Source organism: Lactuca serriola, chromosome 5, assembly GCF_051521515.1.
Source record: "Lactuca serriola cultivar US96UC23 chromosome 5, Lser_US96UC23_V15, whole genome shotgun sequence".
Lineage (NCBI taxonomy): Eukaryota > Viridiplantae > Streptophyta > Magnoliopsida > Asterales > Asteraceae > Lactuca > Lactuca serriola.
In genome coordinates, this window is record NC_136412.1 from 294,727,397 (window position 1) to 294,746,205 (window position 18,809).

Sequence of the window (18,809 nt, forward strand, 5' to 3'; positions counted from 1 at the left end):
TTATATTACCATTTTGCATCGAACCTTCTCAATAGTGTGCCTAATATCAATGACACAGTTATGAATGCCTAATTTGGGATGCCGACGACAATTCTTCATTCATATAGCCCCATTTCACCATCAATTCATCCAATAGAAATACATAGCCACTTTCTTTCTTCTTTAAATGTAATTGGTTATATAATATCGCAAATTATTTTTTGAGTAAGTTATGCCCTAAGGGATATCTCACCCTAGAAAAAGTACCTCATGATGATCCACAAAGAGTTACTAAGGATGATACAAGTGTTGAGTCGGGTGAAAATGTACCAAATATTGAGTCATGTGAGAAAGTCCCAAATGTTGTGTAATATGATAATTTTTGGATTAAGTTGTCTAATACAATAACTAAATTGGTATATTCTTGAATTAAAAGCAAAGTCATTTTTGTGTTGCCTTCAAAACTAGTATTTGGATAGAATGACTTTTAGAGGAAGAGTCTGATTTGTTGATTTATTATATGATTAATAATTAATTAGAAATTGAAATAAATTATTTATTAATATATTATATGATTAATATATTAAATGGAAATACTATTATTTAATTAATAATTAATCTGAAATTAATTGGACTTAATTTGATTAATTAAAAGTGCAAGGACTGAAGTTGTAATTATCCAATAGTTGAACAAGAATGTATTCCGTAACCTTCCAATCCCTTGAACAAAGTTAAGGAGGGTTTTTAGGGTATTTGGAATATTCCTTATGGATAATTAGGAAACTAGATACTTCTGGATGTGAAATAATATTATTTTATTTCATATTAGGATTTCTAGGGTTTTCCTATCAGCTATAAATAGGTTCCTTTGGCATCATTTTTTAACCACCACATACACACATATAGGTGACATAATTTTGCTCTAGCCTCCTCTCTCCTCAAGTCTTCTTGCTATTAGGTTTTGGGTACAAGCCATTAGAGGCATCCATTCCTTTGGTGCTAGTTTTCCAAGATCTAGAAGAAGGATTCTGCTTTGATTATTTGCAAAAATAATAAAAAGATATGTAACCCTAATTTGATGTGAATTTTGATTTCATATCCTCTCTCTTAGGGTTTCTTTATATTTCACAGTTAGTTGCTATCAATAAAAAAACATAGATCCTTTCTAGGTTTCGTTGAACTTAAGGGTTTAAGTGTTTTTCTGTCACATGTAATTTATTTTATAACCTAGAAAATCTATCAGTGCTATCAGAACCCTAGGTTTTCTATTTGATTGTGCACTAAAATGAATTGATCAAAATTAGGTTTATGGAAATTAAACCCTAAAGGCTTAAATTTCGACTTGGCTAGGGTTTTCTGAAACCCTAGCCACCACCCCCTTATTTTTGAAAATGTGATGTATATCCCTAGGGTTTCTACTTTCCTTAATTATTATTTTTATTTTATTTAAAATTTTAATAATTAAAACTTCATAAAACCTACATTTTTTTTTCCGAAAATTAGAAGGATAACGGATTAGGATTAAATTTGAATTATTTAATTAATTATTTAATTGGTAAATAACTATTTGATCAATGTGTTTAAGATTATTTAATTAATTGTTTAATTGTAAATAATATGATTTAAATCATTATTTAGTTTAAAATTAATTATTTAATTTGAAAGGTTGATTTTAAACCCTAGTGTTTTGAAAAATTTTAAAACACACCTTATACTACATATATGACTAAAAGTTTAATATATTATGTATAAGACAAGTCAGTCAAGTCGCTAGCACGCCTCATTCACGAAGCCATACTATAAGAGGGGTATAAGGAAGCGGCCTATAAAATGACCACCATTGGATGTCCACTCTCACCCATCGCTCCTTTGTATGGTGGAGGGTCGTTAGCCAAACGGATTTGATAGGACATAACCTCTTAAAATTATGATGTTATTAAAGTAGTAGAAACTTTTGAATAAATCTCAACTCTAGTTACTTTAGGACAAAAATGTGAAGTGTATGCTAGTCCATGAAAACACACATAACTATTTATATGTCGTTAGTGGATCATGCGTGGTTAACCGGCACACTAATTTGGGACTATAAAGTTGAGTGATGGACAAATCGACAATTATCATTGTTAATGGAGCACGTATCATTTACCGACACATTAATTTGAGATGATAAATGACATCGAGGCTGTCAAGCGAGTTTGCATGGTTATTCACATCTTATTTGTGATCATCGGCATCCCAGTCACAAACTTGAAGAGCATAATATGAGATTAAACATACCATTGATAAGATTTAATGAATCTCAAACAATATAGGATTTCATGCTAGATTGAAATTGGTAAATTTGTATTGCCTATTTGATAAATTCGCAATTAGATTACGACATCCATTTTTTGTATTGTGAGTTGTATTTTGGATCCTAACCTTGAATATATATTTTGGGTTAAAATATTAAGGATTTATATCAGTAACTAAAAACCATGTCTCATTTTATAGATGTCTGGAAACAGTGATCTCACTACTACTCAAGTCATCTCCTCAAACTCTAATTTCTCTCTACTCTTGAACTTGTCGAAAGAGTGGCTCATCGGTCCCAACCACATGGACTGGATGAGGAACCTGAAGATGACTCTTCGATATGAGGGCAATGAATATGTCCTCGAAAATCCTCTTGTCAAGATCGATCATTCCACCGCCACTCTTGAGGAAATTGCCTCAAACAACAAACACTATGATGATGACACAAAGGTTGCTTGCATCATGGTTACCACTATGGCACCTAAACTGGCCAAGTTATATGAATAATACTGTCCATACAAGATGGCTCTTGACCTTGCTAGAAAGTTCCACAAGAAGGCAAGACAAGAGTGTTTTGAAGTGGTCAAAGCTCTCATGGCATACAAGCTTAAGGAAGGAGAGTTTGTTTGCCCTCACGAATAAAAGATGCAAAGGTACGTGAAGCAACTCCATAGGCTCAATGTGTCATTTGATGATGAGTTGGCCATTGACATGGTCCTTAACTCATTACCTCCTAGTTATGGTCAGTTCGTTCTGACCTATCATTCGAACAACACGGAGACGACATTGACTAAGCTCCATAATTTGTTGCAAATTGCTGAATAGGGGATGAAGAAAAATCATGCCTCTACTACGCTAAATGTTCCTATCCTGGCCATTGGATCTGGAAAAGGGAAAAAAGAAAGGCTCCTTTCCAATCCGATAGGAAAGTGAAGGCCCATGTTGGAGGGTCTAGCAGTGGATCAAAGTCGAAGCCCAACATTGATGTCCCTGCAGTCAGTGATCCAAAGGAGGTCACTTGCTTCCATTATGGTGAAAAGGGCCATTGGAGAAGAAGCTGCCCTAAGTACCTGCATGACTTGAAGGATGGCAAGATCAAGGCTTCCTCTTCAGGTATTTACACTATTCAAGTTAATAACATACAACTTTCTCAATCATGGGTCCTTAACACAGGCAAGCTCTTCATGTAATTTTCGGTCGCCCTGGCATCCCGAAATATTGGAATGTCGGGTGCATCGTTTTGAGCTTTGGCGGGGGCCTTGCCTCGAGCAGCAGCTGGGCGCTTCCTAGATGTGGACATGGTCTACCTGCACGAAAAATAACCACTACACGAACCACAATCTCAACAAACGATATTTCAATCCAAATCACCAACCGACTCCCTATGGACCTCTAAAGCAGTTCAACAATCAAAACAAGAAATAATTTTTGGACTCATTTGATGCAATAGCATATGAATTGTTGTTCTGAGACATGCATATTGTTCAATTAAAATAAAGGAAAGAAAGTACCTGTTTTTGTTGAAAGTTCAAAATTTGTGCGCAAAAAATCAGGTTTGAAAATCTTGCAACTCTCCACCCCAAGCTTTAAGCTTTGTTCAATATCCCGTAAGGAGAACTTTACCGCGAAAACCCGAGGAATTCAGCAATGGCTTGAAATTCCGGCGAAATTTTCTGGCGAGCTTTGAGAGATATTTTTGGTGGTGTTTGTAGCCTTGTCCAAGAGGAGCACAATGGTGGTGTCGGAATCGCGAGAGGTGGCCGAAGTTGGCCGGAAAACGACCGGAAAGTGGCGGTTGAGTGGTGGTGGCGCTCGGAGTTACAGCAACAGATCGGACCGGTTTTTTTTTGGGGGGATTTGTAGAGCTCAAAAATTGGTGAAGAATGGCGGTGGTCTCGTGTAATTCCGACCGACGGTTTGACGGGAAATTGAGTTTTAGTGGTGGAGAAGGAGGTACTCTAATGGAGGTTAAGGGGAGAAGAATGAAGAAGAAGAAGGGTAGAAGGGCCGGGTGGTGGTGTTTATTAGTCAAAAATCGTGGTCAAACCTGGTCAAAAGCGATTCAACGTGTGTCAACAACACACGCGGACGCGGACGCGAGTACACGCAGTCCGCGTGAATAACCCCAAAATTCTTCTTTTTTCCTTCATCGCACGCGGACAAGTTCGAAGAGGCATACGCAGTCCATTTAAATAAACACGTGAACGGAATTGCGAGTACACGCGGTCCGCGTGAATTGGCTTGAAACTCTTCTGTTTTCTGATGATGGACGCGGACACCTGAGGAGACCACACGCGGACCATTTGTTTATTAACGCGGACAGGATCTGGAGTACACACGGTCCGCGTGAATTCTGTTGCCATTTTTCTCAATTTTTTCTCTTTGACCAATACGAACACCGGGTCTTCAAATCCAACATTCTTTTACCGCAAGAAGGAAGAAGAAGAGATGTTAAATGCAAAATAATGTTCTATCTACGACATTTATTCGGAACTAGAAAAGATGAAAACTTAAATGCCCTTCTTTAACGTCTTTGGCGAGACGTGCTTCCCTTTCGATTTCAGTACACCGGGGCTTCCAATTGGATGACATCTTGGACATTTGCGTTGAAACCTTCATAAAAAGGTTTCAAACGATGCCCATTGACTTTAAAGATTTTCCCCGTTTCTTCACTTTGGATCTCAACCACTCCGTGCTCAAAGACTTTTAACACAACAAACGGACCTATCCATCTTGACCTCAACTTTCCAGGAAATAATTTCAATCGTGAATGGTAAAGCAAAACCCTACGTCCCGGCTCGAAATTCTTGTGGGTAATGGACTTGTAATGGAAAAGCTTTGTTCTCTCCTTATAAATTTTTGAGTTTTCATAGGAGTCATTTCTCAACTCCTCCAACTCTTGTAGTTGAAGCTTCCTATGCCTTCCCGCTTCAACGACGTTGAAGTTGCATTGCTTGACCACGCAAAATGCGCGGTGTTCCAATTCCACGGGAAGATGACATGGTTTTCCAAAAAACAACCTAAATAGAGACATTCCTATCGGGGTCTTGTACGCGATCTGATAAGCCCACAAGGCATCATCAAGCCTTGAACTCCAATCTTTCCTTGAGGGATTTACCGTTTTCTCAAGTATACTCTTCACCTCACGATTTGAAACTTCTGCTTGACCATTCGTTTGAGGGTGATAGGCGGTTGAAACATGGTGGGTCACGTTGTACTTCTTCAATAAAGGCTCCATCATCTTGTTGCAAAAGTGTGTCCCCTATCACTAATCAAAGCCCTAGGCACATCAAACCTCACAAAGACATTATATTTTAAAAATGCGATAACTGTTTTGGCATCATCCAATCTTGTGGCTTTGGCTTCAACCCACTTAGAAACATAGTCAACCGCGAGCAAGACGTAAACGTTGTCAAATGAAATGGGGAATGGGCCCATGAAATCAATCCCCCATACGTCAAAAATTTCACAAACAAGGATTGGATTTTGTGGCATATGAGTTTTTTGTGAAATGTTCCCCGTCCTTTGGCACCGTTCACAACTTTTGCAAAACAAGTAACAATCGTGTGACATGGTTGGCCAAAATATTCCACACTCAAGGACTTTCCTCAGGGTCCGGCTAGGTCCGAAGTGTCCCCCACAAGCAAATTCATGACAAAATTGCAAAATGGATTGATGCTTTTTTTGGGGTACACATCGCCTAATGATTTGATCGGGACAATGTTTCCACAAATAAAGTTCATCCCACACATAGTATTTTGCATCACTTTTGAGCTTGTCTTTTTGATCATGTGAGAATGTGTCGGGATACCTTTTTGTGACCAAAAAGTTAACGATATTGGCATACCCAGGAGTAGATTCATTAAGGGAAAAGAGATGCTCATCCGGAAACCCGTCCCAGAAAGGGAGAGGAGTTTCATTTGAAGTGATCTGGATTAGGTGATCGGCAACAAGATTCTCACATCCACTCCTGTCCTAGATTTCCAAATCAAATTCTTGTAACAATAAAATTCACTGGATGAGTCTAGGCTTTGCATCTTTCTTCGTCATCAAGTACTTAAGAGCTACGTGATCCGAATACACAATGACCTTGGTACCAAGTAGATATTATCTAAATTTCTCCATGGCGAACACTATTGCCAATAGCTCCTTCTCCGTAGTAGAGTAGTTGCTTTGCACATTGTCTAGTATCCTCTATGTATAGTTGATCACATGGGAGGCTCGCCCATTCTTTTGACCCAAAACAGCGCCTATTGCATAGTTGCTTGCATCACACATGATCTCAAAGGAGAGATCCTAATTTGGTGTTTGCATGATGGGGGCGGATGTAAACAACTCTTTGAGCTTATCTAAAGCTTCTTTGCACGCCTCATTGAACTCGATATCAACATCCTTTTGCAAGAGTTGGCACATTGGTCTTGTTATCTTCGAAAAATCTTTGATAAATCTCTGGTAGAAACCTGCATGGCCCAAAAAAGAACGTACTTCCTGAACACAAGTTGGGTAAGGTAAGCTTTGAATAACATCTATCTTGGCCGTATCTACCTCAATTCCTTTCTTTTACACAATATGACCCAAAATAAGACCTTGAATCACCATAAAATGGTATTTTTCAAAATTTAAAACCAAATTTGTTTGAATACATCTTTTCAAAATTTTGGTGAGATTGGTCAAACACTTTTGAAAGGAGTTTCTATATACCATATAATCATCCATGAAAACTTCAATTATATTTTCAAAATATTTCGAAAAGATACTAACCATACAACGTTGGAAAGTGGTCGGGGCGTTACATAATCTGAATGGCATTCTCGGGTATGTAAAAGTGCCAAATGGACATGTAAATGTTGTCTTTTCTTGGTCTTCCGGTGCCACCAAGATTTGGTGAAAACCGGAGTACATTTGGTCAATGAAAGGTAATGGGAAGTGATATTTTCTTGTGCTTGCATTGAGTTTGCGGTAGTCAATATATACTCTCCACCTGTTTTGCACATGGATGGGGACCATCATACCTTTGTTGTTCTCGACCACCGTGATCCTCGTCTTCTTCGGCACGACTTGAACCGGGCTCACCCACTTGATATCCGGGATTGGATAGATCATTCCCGCATCTAAGAGCTTCAAAATCTCTTTCTTGACCACTTCCATCATTGGCGGATTCAACCTTCTTTGCGCGTCTCTACTTGGATTGCATTTATCCTCCATTAAGATCTTATGCATACAAGTGGAGGGACTCAACCCTTTGATGTCCGTAATCGTCCATCCCATGGATTCTTTATGCTCCTTCAACACCTTGAGGAGTTGCTCTTCTTCAGATTCAGTTAAGTGAGTTGAAATAATGACCGGAAGAGTCTCGTTGTTTCCTAAGTACGCATACTTCAAATGTTGAGGAAGGACCTTCAATTCTAATTTTGGCGGTTGAACAAGGGAGGGTGGTAATCTTGTGTGAGTTTGAGGTAATTCAAATTGCTTCACACTAAATTGAGTGGCCTTCTTGATCTCGAAATTGTTAAACAATCTTTCAACTTCGGGGTCTAGTGAGTAGAGCTTCAACTTCTTGGCTAATTTTCCACAATCAAAACCTTTGCTCAAAACCATCTCCAACATGTCACCATTAGACAAATCGAACTACTGTTGGGTTAATGGTTCAACAACATCAACAAAGCACAAGGATGAAACATCACTAGGATACCTCATAGCATCATAAATGTTAAAACTTATTGTTTCACCATCAAACTCCATTGTTAAGCTTCCCGCATACACATCGATCTTTGTTCTATCTGTCTTCAAAAATGGTCTCCTAAGTAAAATTATACCCGACTTTGAGGACACTTGTTCATCTAGATCAATCACATAGAAATCCGCTAGGAAAACCAATTGGTTTACTTGCACTAGGACATCTTCCAAAACACCTCTAGGAAAGACACTTGATTTATCCGCAAGAGAGATTATGACACCAGTTTCACTTAAAGGTCCAACATTCAATAATTCATACACCGAATAGGGCATGACATTAATAGAAGCACCAAGGTCAAGCATGGCACTACTAAAAGTGACATCTCCTATCTTGCAAGGAACCGTAAACATTCCCGGATCTTCGCACTTGGGTGGAAGCTTCCTTTGTAAAACCGCGAATGCGTTTTCGTTCATTGAAATTTTCTCATTTCCCTTCAACTTCCTCTTGTTGGTACAAAGTTCTTTCAAAAACTTTGTATATATCGGGATTTGCTTGATTGCATCAAGTAGAGGGATGTTTACTTCCACCTTTCGGAAGGTGTCCAAAATCTCTTTCTCCTCCATTTTCTTCTTCGAAGTTGCAATTCGGGAGGGGAAAGGCGGTTGAGTGGCTATTGGAGTCACTAGAGGGGTTGTCTTCTTTGGGGCTCCGGCTTGTGAATCATTCTTGACTATAGATTCTTCAATGGTAATGACTTCTATTTCTTCCTCTCCATCCCTTGGCTTCTTCTTTGAACTACTTTTCCCGGTTTGTTTGCCACTTCTCAAGGTCACCACATTGACATTTGGGTTCTTTTCGGTTTGGGAAGGGAGTTTACCACGGGACTCCAACTTGCTTATGGATGTGACTATATCTCCCATTTGTGCTTCAAGGTTGGAGATACTAGTCCTTGTCTCTTTTTGGAATTGTTGGGTACTAGTGGCTAGGGATTTGACAATGTCTTCGAGAGACATTCCGGAGCTACTTGGTTGGGATTGAGGAGGTTGTTGGTGATGATGTGGAGGGTGCGGTTTGGGTTGATAATCTGGTTATGGATATTGATAATGAGGTTGTGGTGGTGGGTAGGAAGGTCTAACCAATGCATTTTGAGGCAACGATCTTGGGTTGTAGCTCATGTTGGGGTTTGGCTTCCAACTCGAATTATAAGCATTTTGGTAACCGGATGATTTGTTGTGGTAGTTTTGGAATTCTCCCGTGGCATTTACATGTTCCGCATCTTCTTGAAGAATGGGACACATATCCCTAGGATGTCCCATTGTTGCATATATTCCACAAACCATCACTTGTGGAGTTTGTCCCATGGCTAGCTTTTGGACAACGGAAGTTAGATCTTTGATTTGAGACTCGAGGTTTGATGATCCCAATTCATTGACTTTGTGTTGTGTGTCTCTTTTCATATCTTGGCGCGGGCCAAAATGTTGAGAATTCACGGCTATGGTGTTGAAAAGTTGTATTGTTTCTTGTTGGGTTTTACTAAAGACATCACCACCACTTTAGGCATCAACTAGTCTCCTCTCCATTGGAAACAATCCCTCATAGAAGTGTTTAATGAGGAGTTGTTCCGGAATTTGGTGTTGTGGGCAACTATAACACAAATTATTGAACCTCTCCCAATAATCATGAAAAGTCTCATTTTGACCTTGGAGGATTCCACAAATTTCATTTCTAAGACTTGAGACTCTTGAAGGGGTAGAACTTATCAAGAAAAGCTCTTGCATTGTCGGTCCATAAGTTGATCGGCCCCGGGGGAAGATAGAATAACTAATCTTTTGCTCTATCGGCCAATTAAAAGGGGAATGCCCTTAGCTTGATTAGGTCATCGGTTGACCCTTGTGGCTTCATTCTAGTGCAAATAATGTGGAACATCTTCAAATGCTTATGTGGGCCTTCATTCTCCAATCCATGAAAAGTTGGGAGGTGATGGACTAAACTTGACTTCAATTCTGAACCTCCTTCCAATACCGGGCAGTTGATACCGGTTGGAGTTTGTGTAACATCGGTCTCCATCATTTGCCCAAAGTTCTTTCAGGAGCTTCTCTTCCGTCCGCCATTGCAATTGGTTCAATAATGGGTGGATTTTGTTGTAGAGGTAGTGTTTCAGGAATTTCTTGGCGAGGGTCGAGACTAGAATCGGGTTCCGTATCACTTGATGAAGCGGGTTCAACATCCGGATCCCCGTGAGGATTAGAAGTTTGACCACGTTCAATTCACTTTTCCTTTGCCAAACTCCTTGCTTCTTTTTCAATTTCTGGGTTGTAAATCAAGTCATCTGTACGCTGAGATCTGGGCATAGAGAAACAAATTGATTAAAAGTAAACCAATCCCCAGCAACGGCGCCAAAATTTGGTGGTTGTCGAGGCCAAAAAAATAAATACCCTAAATATTACACACTAAAATAGTGTATAGTGGCAAAGGGATCGTATCCACGTAGATTGGTTCAATTTAAATCTCTATGTAAATCACTTGTTCAAGTACTTGTAAAATAAAAATAAAAGTAAAATAAAGGGGGGGTTTAGTTCTTTTTGATTGGTTGACAAAATTAAAACTAACTAGAATGTAAATATGACAAGTAAACAAGTAAAATATTTGATTAAATTCAATGGAGTGAAATTGGTTGATTTTGGGTACACCACATGGATGACATGGTTGACTTATCATTAGACTTAATGGAATAACACTTGTGAATTGGTTTAACTTAGCTATAACAATTCATAAGCACAAATTACCTCAACTCATCTTAGATATTAAAATGGCTAGAGGAGCTCTTAATACATTTCCTTAATTAAAATCACAAAATCAATGAAGCATAAAATCTTGTGAAAATCAATTAGCTTTAAGTTATAAGAGTTACCAAGTCCAAAAGATAATCAAATGCTTACATTATCATTATGGAGGAAACATTTCCATGGTCTAAATGAAATGAAAACAAACATATAAACCATTTGTTGCTTACTAATTTGAGAGTCCATTACTTAACCAATAAATTAGTCAACAAAAACAAGCAATCATTCATCCAAGCTCATGATCAAAGATAAATAAACACAACAAGATGTTAAACTAAAAAACATTTCCATAAACTTCAAACACAAGATAATAATAAGTCTTCAAAGCAACTAATCATCCATGGGTTAAGCCCTAATCAACCAAATGAAAGTTTAGCCAAGCATGGCCAAAGTAAAAGAAATGCAATATAGTTTAGTGGTACCAAACATTGTTCTAGTTGCAAGATGGAAAGAAATTACACTAATCTTCCAAAAATCTTCAAATCTTCCAAAGCCTTCTTAAGAGAGAATTGTGTGTGTTCTTCAAGTGATAATGTCCAACAATACCTCCAATCTCTAGAAAAAAGGATATGGTTTTTGCATTCAAAAAGGTGCCAAAAGCCTCCCACCAACCTTCCACAAATAGGGTCAACAAGTCAAAACCCGAGTTCATTTCATCACAATTCACGCGGACCGCGTATGGGTCCATGCGGACCGCATAGGTCACGCTGAATGTGGGACTTGGGCCATTTAAAATACAATATAGGCTAATCTTCTCATTCACACTTCAATCCACATGCATAACTCTTTAGAGCCCATTTGTGCCATTCCAAAGCCTCAATGATTGATCCAATGCTCCTTCAATCTTCCATAGCTCGATTTCGTGTCCAAAGATTAAGTCCAATGTGCTTCTTGCTTATATTGACACCGAGTCCAATTGTACCACCTCAAGTCCACAAGCAAACCGCAAGCCTCCATGAGTCCCACACTCCTTCCATGCCTCCAATAACAAATAGTCTTCGATAAATCCTGCAAATAAACTCAAAAGATTGGAAAGCACCCGGTAAAAGAGAAAAATAACAAAAATAGAAAATATGCATGAAGATTAACTAAAATGAGATGGCTTTAACTAAAAATAAACTATGTAAAGAAGTAATAAAAACGAAACTATCAATAGTACTATCAAGTTGAGAAAGACTCAAAGTCCAAGTATTCATGAAGAGATTGTTGAACCGAGTTGAGTCCCATATGCTTTGGCTGTGGGATCGATCATGTATGCAATGTCCTTCCTGTACTCGCCCTGATGTGTTTTATGCTTTGAGCATGGTTAGTCGATTTCATGGAAATCTTGGCAGATCCCATTGGATTGTAGTGAAGAATATTCATGAATATCTATGAAGAACGAAATACATGTTCCAAGTTCTTGGCGGAAATGATACGTTAAGATTGAGCGGTTACAACGATGTCGATTTTCAAATAAACCGAGACAACTTTTGTTCGCATTCTGGCTGGGTATTCTTACTGAATGGAGGAGCTGTTACTTGAAAAAGTTCCAACCAAGACACAATGGATGATTCCACATGTGAGTCTGAGTATATTGTGACGAGTGAAGCATCCACGGAAGCGGCTTGGATGAAGAACTTTATCGACGATCTCGGAGTCATTCTAACTATTCAGAAACCTATGGAACTATTCTTTGATAATGAAGGCATTGTTGCTTTGAAAAAAGAACCAAAGGATCATGGTAGATCCAAGCATAAGTCTAAGAGAGGATATTAGTTTTATTAGTTAGGTGATATGTTTGAAACTTGTAACAAAGTAAATGTAATTGATTTGGTGAATGAATAATAGAGAATCATTTATGAGTATCGTATTGCCTTATTCAATTATTTATTCTTGTGTTTCGTTTTGCATGTTTACACTTCTTGAGTAATTTGAATTATTCAAACTTCCACAGTCGTTCATAATTTTGGAAGTAAGTAGTGAGTTAAGACACTCATGAACTAATTGTAGATTGTCGATTGAGGTTAAGACATTGCAATTTGAATTGCTACAATATTCATGAGTACTTTGAAAAAATGGATTTTACGTATTGGATAAACCCACGCTTAGAGATTACTTCATGGATCTTGTCACGAGTAATTCTAAGACGACAATATCTTCTATTCGTAAAACAGAGATATATAGTTCATAGTTTACGGATCAATTAATGCATTGGTGTAATCAAACACATTTCGTAACTAGATGTTATAAAAGGTAATTCCATGTGTGATTTGATGTGTGAATTGTATGACATGTAGTCAATGTAATTCGTTCCTTTTGCCCTAACAGGAAAAACGATATCATTTAGCCCCTCGATAATTTGATGATGACTATATAGTGCTAGGCCCAGCCACGACTAATTGATGTCTTCAATTTGAAGTCCAATCAAGTCTTTACTAATCGGGAAATCGGGAAACAAAATTTTGGACAATGAGATTGATTCTGATCCATGTCTTGTGCCCATACGATATCTTGAAGAATGAAGGAACAACTGATCACTTATCTTGGGGCCAATAGCTAATTTATATCAGAGTTTGACGAGGGCTTTGGAAAGCATTCATTGCAGTTTATTTCAAGTCTATACTTGCAATTGTAGTTACAGACTTATCCAAGTGGGAGACTTTTGTATTAAGGTGTCTAAGCCAATAACTAAATTGGTATATTCTTGAATTAGAAGCAAAGTCCTTTTTGGGTTGCCCTTAATAGATTAATAGATTAATTAAAAATTGAAATAAATGATTTATTAATATATTATATGAATAATATATTAGTTGTAAATAGTATTATTTAATTAATAGTTAATCAAAAATTAATTGTATTTAATTTTAGGATTAATTTGATTAATTAAAAGTGTAAGGACTGAAGTTGTAATTGTTCAATAGTTGAAAGAGAAGGTATTCCAGAACCTCCCAACCCCTTGAACGAAATTAAGGAGGGTTTTTAGGGTTTTTGGAATATTCCTTATGGATAAACAACAATTATATATAATAAGCATAAACATAAAAGAAAATAATGAAATAGGGAGGAAATACATACCCATAACTACATATGGGGTTGCACGAGCCTCCTCATGTGACAACTGGAAAGCTTGACAATTGACTCCTCGCAGCCGTCAGTGCTCCTCAATGTCGCCGGAGAGGGTACTGCAACTGCTCCTCCATCCAAACTTTAGTACTTGGGCTTGTTGTGGTCCATCTGATTGCAATAGAAGAAAATCAGATCAGATACCTGGATGGTGGGGTAATCCCTACTAAAGTGACCGGTCTTGTCGCACTTGTAGCAGCTGGACCCACCCATCCTACAAACTTTGTCGTGAGCTTTCCGCACTTTCCACAACGACTTCATCCCTAATGGCCTCTCGATCATGAATCAATAACCTTGGGCTTCTTGACCGATCCCTCTGATAACTGCACCTGAACCGACTTCCTATTCCTCACAGTCTCCAAATCTATCTCCCACTCTTGAGCTCGAGTTATCATGTAACATCCCAAAATTTCAAGGTAAAAGTTTCATTTTAATTTAACTAAAACACTATTGTAAATTTGTTCACATATTGAAAAGCATTTTAAATAAAACATTTATCAGAGTTCATTCCCAGAAATCACATATTGCGGAAAACATAGGTGTATGCGTTGCGATCGTCCCGAGCTCCTTTATTTGAAAACTGGAGGTACCTAAAACCAAAACTAAAAACCGTAAGCACGAAAATTAGTGAGTCCCCCAAATACCACATACCATACATATTAACTGATCCATACATGCCATACATAACTGATCCATACATGCCATACATAACCGTGAGCCATACATATATCATAATCAATAAAGGTGATATGTGTCGCACATAGTCTTGCCATTATGCCACAGGCCACCTCGTGGTCTTTCTTGCCAAGCCGGGGGCCACCCCCTCGGAGACAAGTGCCAAGAGCCATCCCCTGGTCTTCCATGAAATAATCACAAAGACAACTAATATACATACTACTCTACTTAGCTAATTAGCATGCAGTGTGTCAGGAGCCACCTTCTGGTCTTACGTACATAATGCCTAGAGTTAACCCTCGAGTCTTCCTACAATGCATAATAGCATACAGTGTGCTAGGAGCCACCTCTTGGTCTTTCATACATAATGCCTGGGGCTAATCCCAGGTCTTCCTAAAATACATAAACCAAATGGGATGGCATTGGTGCCTTCAACCCATAAAAACAGTGAGGAGACTCACCTCACACTGCTGAAGTTTCGTGGATAAAATCTTGCCGTTGACTAACTAATCCCCGAATTATTAAGAGCAAAACAACATACAATTAATAATTAGGTTCCAATGCATAACCATAACTCCATACTTGTGGTAAAGAGACTATTTTACCCCTAACCTAACTTGGTCCAAGACCAAGGCCCAAACTTAAAATCTGGAGGCCCAAAAGCCAAATAACTAATCAAGGCCAAATATATGGCCTAATTTTCCAAATTGGGCCCAACCTCTTAAACGGGCCTTACCTTAAATCCCATCCACTTATCCTAGTCCATACACGTGTTCTCAGATGGCCCAACAAGAACCCAAACACCTCAGCCTAGAAGGAAGGCCCAACTCAAGCCCAAACAAAAATTAGGGTTTTCACATAAAATGATGATTAGGGTTAATTAAAAACACCTAAGCCATTAATGACTTAATCCATTAAGTCCATCATTCTACTAGGTCAATCATACGGTGTGGTCGGGCGTAATTCATAATTCACTTCTAATGGTCCAAAGTGCGGGTCCCGGCAAATCCAAATACAATATATCCAAAATTAGGGTTTTCTAAACCCTAGTTAGGGTTTCCAACCCAATCGCGTGCCAATTAGACAAATGTTAATTTTTTTTGGTTAATTAGTGTTAATTAAGTCGGGCACCACCCACTACCGCCTCGGGTAGTGGTGGTCAACGGCGGCAACCACCACCTCGCAGTGGTGGTGGTTATGATTCTAGACCAAAACATGTCCAAGCATATCTCAAATAGCAATCCATTCACACAAAAATGCACACCGCAACCCAACATGGCGGCTGGTGACAGCAGAAGGTGACAGCTACCACCTCACGGTGGTGGTGGTGGGTTTTCCTTGATTATTCCGGCCACAAAATATGATTATACAAAATAATATCCAAAATAAACAAACACACAATAAAATACATACACACACATAGGCACCCTCGTGGTGACAGGAGGAGGTCGGAGTCAATAGCCACCACCCTACAGTGGTGGTGATGGCTTCTCTTGTGAGGTTCGGCCAAGCAAAATACACCCACGACATGCATACTAGTAGCAGAAACGCACACACACATCGTGCTCGGAATATGAACACAACCACCCACCTGGTGGCATACGGCGACGACGACGACTCTGAATGGCGGACAACAACAACGCTTACGATGGTAGCAGCGTAAACGCTTGGCGGTACCGGTGGTGCGACTGACGATGAAACAGAAGAGGAAGAAGGAGTGATTACGGTGGAGAGGTGGTGGTTATCCATCGCCGGAAACAACTGCAAATGGCCAATCTAACTCGATCTTTCACTACCCACCGGATGGACCTCAGCTTCACAGTCCTTGGTTTCACCGACAACAAAATAGCGGCACTCGACTGTTGGTTTCCGGCTCCGACAGTGGTGGTGGCGGCTGCAGGGATGGAGACATAAGGTGGCGGCAGTTGAAGAGCTTCTAGGGTTAGGGTTTCATACGTGAGAACAAGAGGGAAAGAAGGCACCGGGTTTAATCTCGTGCCCTCATTCAAACTTATGCTTATTTTTCTAAATTTAATCCCTCCCCACCAAATCTTTTTCAAACTAAGCCCAATAAGTTATCATTCAGCCCTCAACATGTTGGGTTAGTGTCTAAGCCCGTAACCATATTTGGTAAATACTTGACCCGGTTGTGCATGGTCCTTTTGGGTTGCCTTCACCAAAGCAACTTGACTGGAGAAATAAATAGAGAAAGAGGTTATTATTTATTAATATGTTATAAGAATAATATATTAAAGGAAAAATCATATTTGTTTAATTAATATTGGTCAATAATTAATTAGGAATTAATTTTGTGATCAAGTGTAATTAATTAAACTAGAGGGGCTAAATTGTAATTATGTGATAGTTGCAAAATAAGGAAATGGTTATCCTTGTTAAAGGATGGACGAATTCAAGGATAAGGATATCCTTAAAATCGTCCAAGGTCCAAGAGATAAGGGTTTTTCAGGGCTTATCTTGTGGTTGCTTGGTGGGCAAGTAACTGGATAAGGATAAGGACTGAAACCCTAATCCCAACCCTATATAAAGACCCCTAAGGCCTTAGGATTTAGTACGTTTGATCCCTAGAGCATCTAAGGACGATTTCTACCTCATCCCTTCTCTCTCTATAGCCTCTCCAATTACTTGTGGTGTTTGTGAGCCATTAGAGGCACTACGCTTGTGGTGCTTGCTTTCAAGACTAAGGGTTTGAAGATTTAAGTTTTTATTGCAATATAACAACAAGAGGTATGTGATCTAACCTTATATATGAATTTCGAAAATGGCATGCTACATTAGGGTTTTATCCATGTGTTCATAATGTTGTGTATCTAATAGTGAAAACATAGATCCAAATTAGGGTTGCATGCACACATAGGATTGTTTGTATAAAACTCATCAGTTGTATCAGAGCCATTGGTTAACTTGTTTTCAATTAGTATTATTCAATTATATGAACTTGACAAATTAGGGTTTATAGCCAATAAACCCTAGGAGGCCATAGATTTCGAGATTAGGGTCTCCTAACCCTAATTTGCGAAAATCTTGAAAAGGGTTTTGAATCCTTTCCTTTTAATCCAAGATTTCGAAATCTAGGGTTTGCAAACCCTTAGATTTCAAGATTTGCCTCCTTCCCCAAGATAAGATCCTAAATTTTAGGGACTTGGATAATCCCATATCTTGTAATTATCTTTTAATAATTAAATATGGTAATTAAAGATTTTGAATTATCCCCTCCCATTATTTTCGAAATTTAGAGGGATAAAAGGGATTAGGATAAGTTAATTGTTTAAATGGTAATTAGCCTCATGATTTAGATAATCCCTTATGATTTAATAATTTAAATTAATAGTTTAATTTGTGATAATTATTAAATCAAGAGTTTTAATATTTAAAATTTTAATTTAAATGGTATTAAATTTCGAAAAATTTTAAATTGAAGATTAAAACCCTAGTATTTTTGAAATGTTTAAAACACACCCTATATTATTACAAGCTTAATAAATAAATGTGTATAATTAAAATGCTAGTCTTACCGTTAGTAGGCCTCATTCACGAAGCCGGTCTATAAGGTGGGTATAAGGTTGCTGCCTATAAAATGGCGCTTAATGGGTGTACACTCACACCCACCGCTTGCTTGACTGGTGGAGGGTCGTTAGCCGAATGGGTAGGATAGGGCAATCCTCTCCTCATTAATAAGTATAATGAATCTATATAAAGTAACTAAACATTTTTTTTAATTCCCAATCCTAGTTACTTTAGGCAAAAGTGAAATTGATGCAACCCCATGAAATTACACTTTGCACCCTTGCTAAGAAGTTAGTGGAGTGCGTGTGGTTTACCGGAACACTAATTAGTTCTAAGCAAAGGTGGTAAAGGGTGATTCATTGTTTTTCATAGTTCGATGGAGTGTGTGTTGTTTACCGGCACATCGAATAGGTGATTGTAACAATGAAGGCACCATGTAGATTTGCATGGTTATTCACACCCACTTTGTGATCCTCGGCATCCAAGTCACAAACGAAAGGGGCATATCGAGATTTAAACATGCCATTGAAAGGTTCAATGACTCTCAAGAAAAATCTAGGAATTCTAAATACATTTAAAACTTAAGCTTATGTTTTTCATGGTGAGGAATTAGTGAATCGTCATTCACTTACCTCCAAATTATTTGCGTGTTAGATTACGACATCCCTTTTCTAATATGTAAATAATGTTGTTGGATCCTAGCCTTAATT

General features: G+C 38.4%; 3 protein-coding genes across 3 annotated transcripts; all 3 read right to left on the reverse strand.

Annotated features, from left to right (window-relative positions):
* Window positions 1-4,834: 4,834 nt before the first annotated feature.
* LOC145050652 (uncharacterized) lies at window positions 4,835-5,512 on the reverse strand. Its single transcript, XM_078998868.1, has one exon. It carries the CDS (start codon window positions 5,510-5,512, stop codon window positions 4,835-4,837), a length of 678 nt encoding a protein of 225 aa, XP_078854994.1.
* On the reverse strand, window positions 5,512-7,872 carry LOC145050653 (uncharacterized). The gene is made up of 3 exons (XM_078998869.1): window positions 7,287-7,872; window positions 6,976-6,995; window positions 5,512-6,249 (listed from the first exon to the last, which is right to left on the reverse strand). Exons 1-3 carry the CDS (start codon window positions 7,870-7,872, stop codon window positions 5,512-5,514), a joined length of 1,344 nt encoding a protein of 447 aa, XP_078854995.1.
* Window positions 7,873-7,902: 30 nt separating this feature from the next.
* On the reverse strand, window positions 7,903-8,964 carry LOC145050654 (uncharacterized). Its single transcript, XM_078998870.1, has one exon. The coding sequence runs from the start codon at window positions 8,962-8,964 to the stop codon at window positions 7,903-7,905; it is 1,062 nt and encodes a 353-aa protein (XP_078854996.1).
* Between the last annotated feature and the right edge of the window lie 9,845 nt (window positions 8,965-18,809).

What these genes read in the sequence shown, in the direction of transcription:
- LOC145050652 (XM_078998868.1), bottom strand. Translation starts at nt 5,512, where the DNA reads ATGGAGCCTTTATTGAAGAAGTACAACGTGACCCACCATGTTTCAACC.
- LOC145050653 (XM_078998869.1), bottom strand. Translation starts at nt 7,872, where the DNA reads ATGGTTTTGAGCAAAGGTTTTGATTGTGGAAAATTAGCCAAGAAGTTG. An exon ending in GGTGGTCGAGAACAACAAAG is followed by an intron (nt 6,996 to 7,286) that starts GTATGATGGTCC and finishes ATATAATTGAAG; the next exon opens with TTTTCATGGATGATTATATG. An exon ending in TTTTCATGGATGATTATATG is followed by an intron (nt 6,250 to 6,975) that starts GTATATAGAAAC and finishes TTGGAAATCTAG; the next exon opens with GACAGGAGTGGATGTGAGAA.
- LOC145050654 (XM_078998870.1), bottom strand. Translation starts at nt 8,964, where the DNA reads ATGTCTCTCGAAGACATTGTCAAATCCCTAGCCACTAGTACCCAACAA.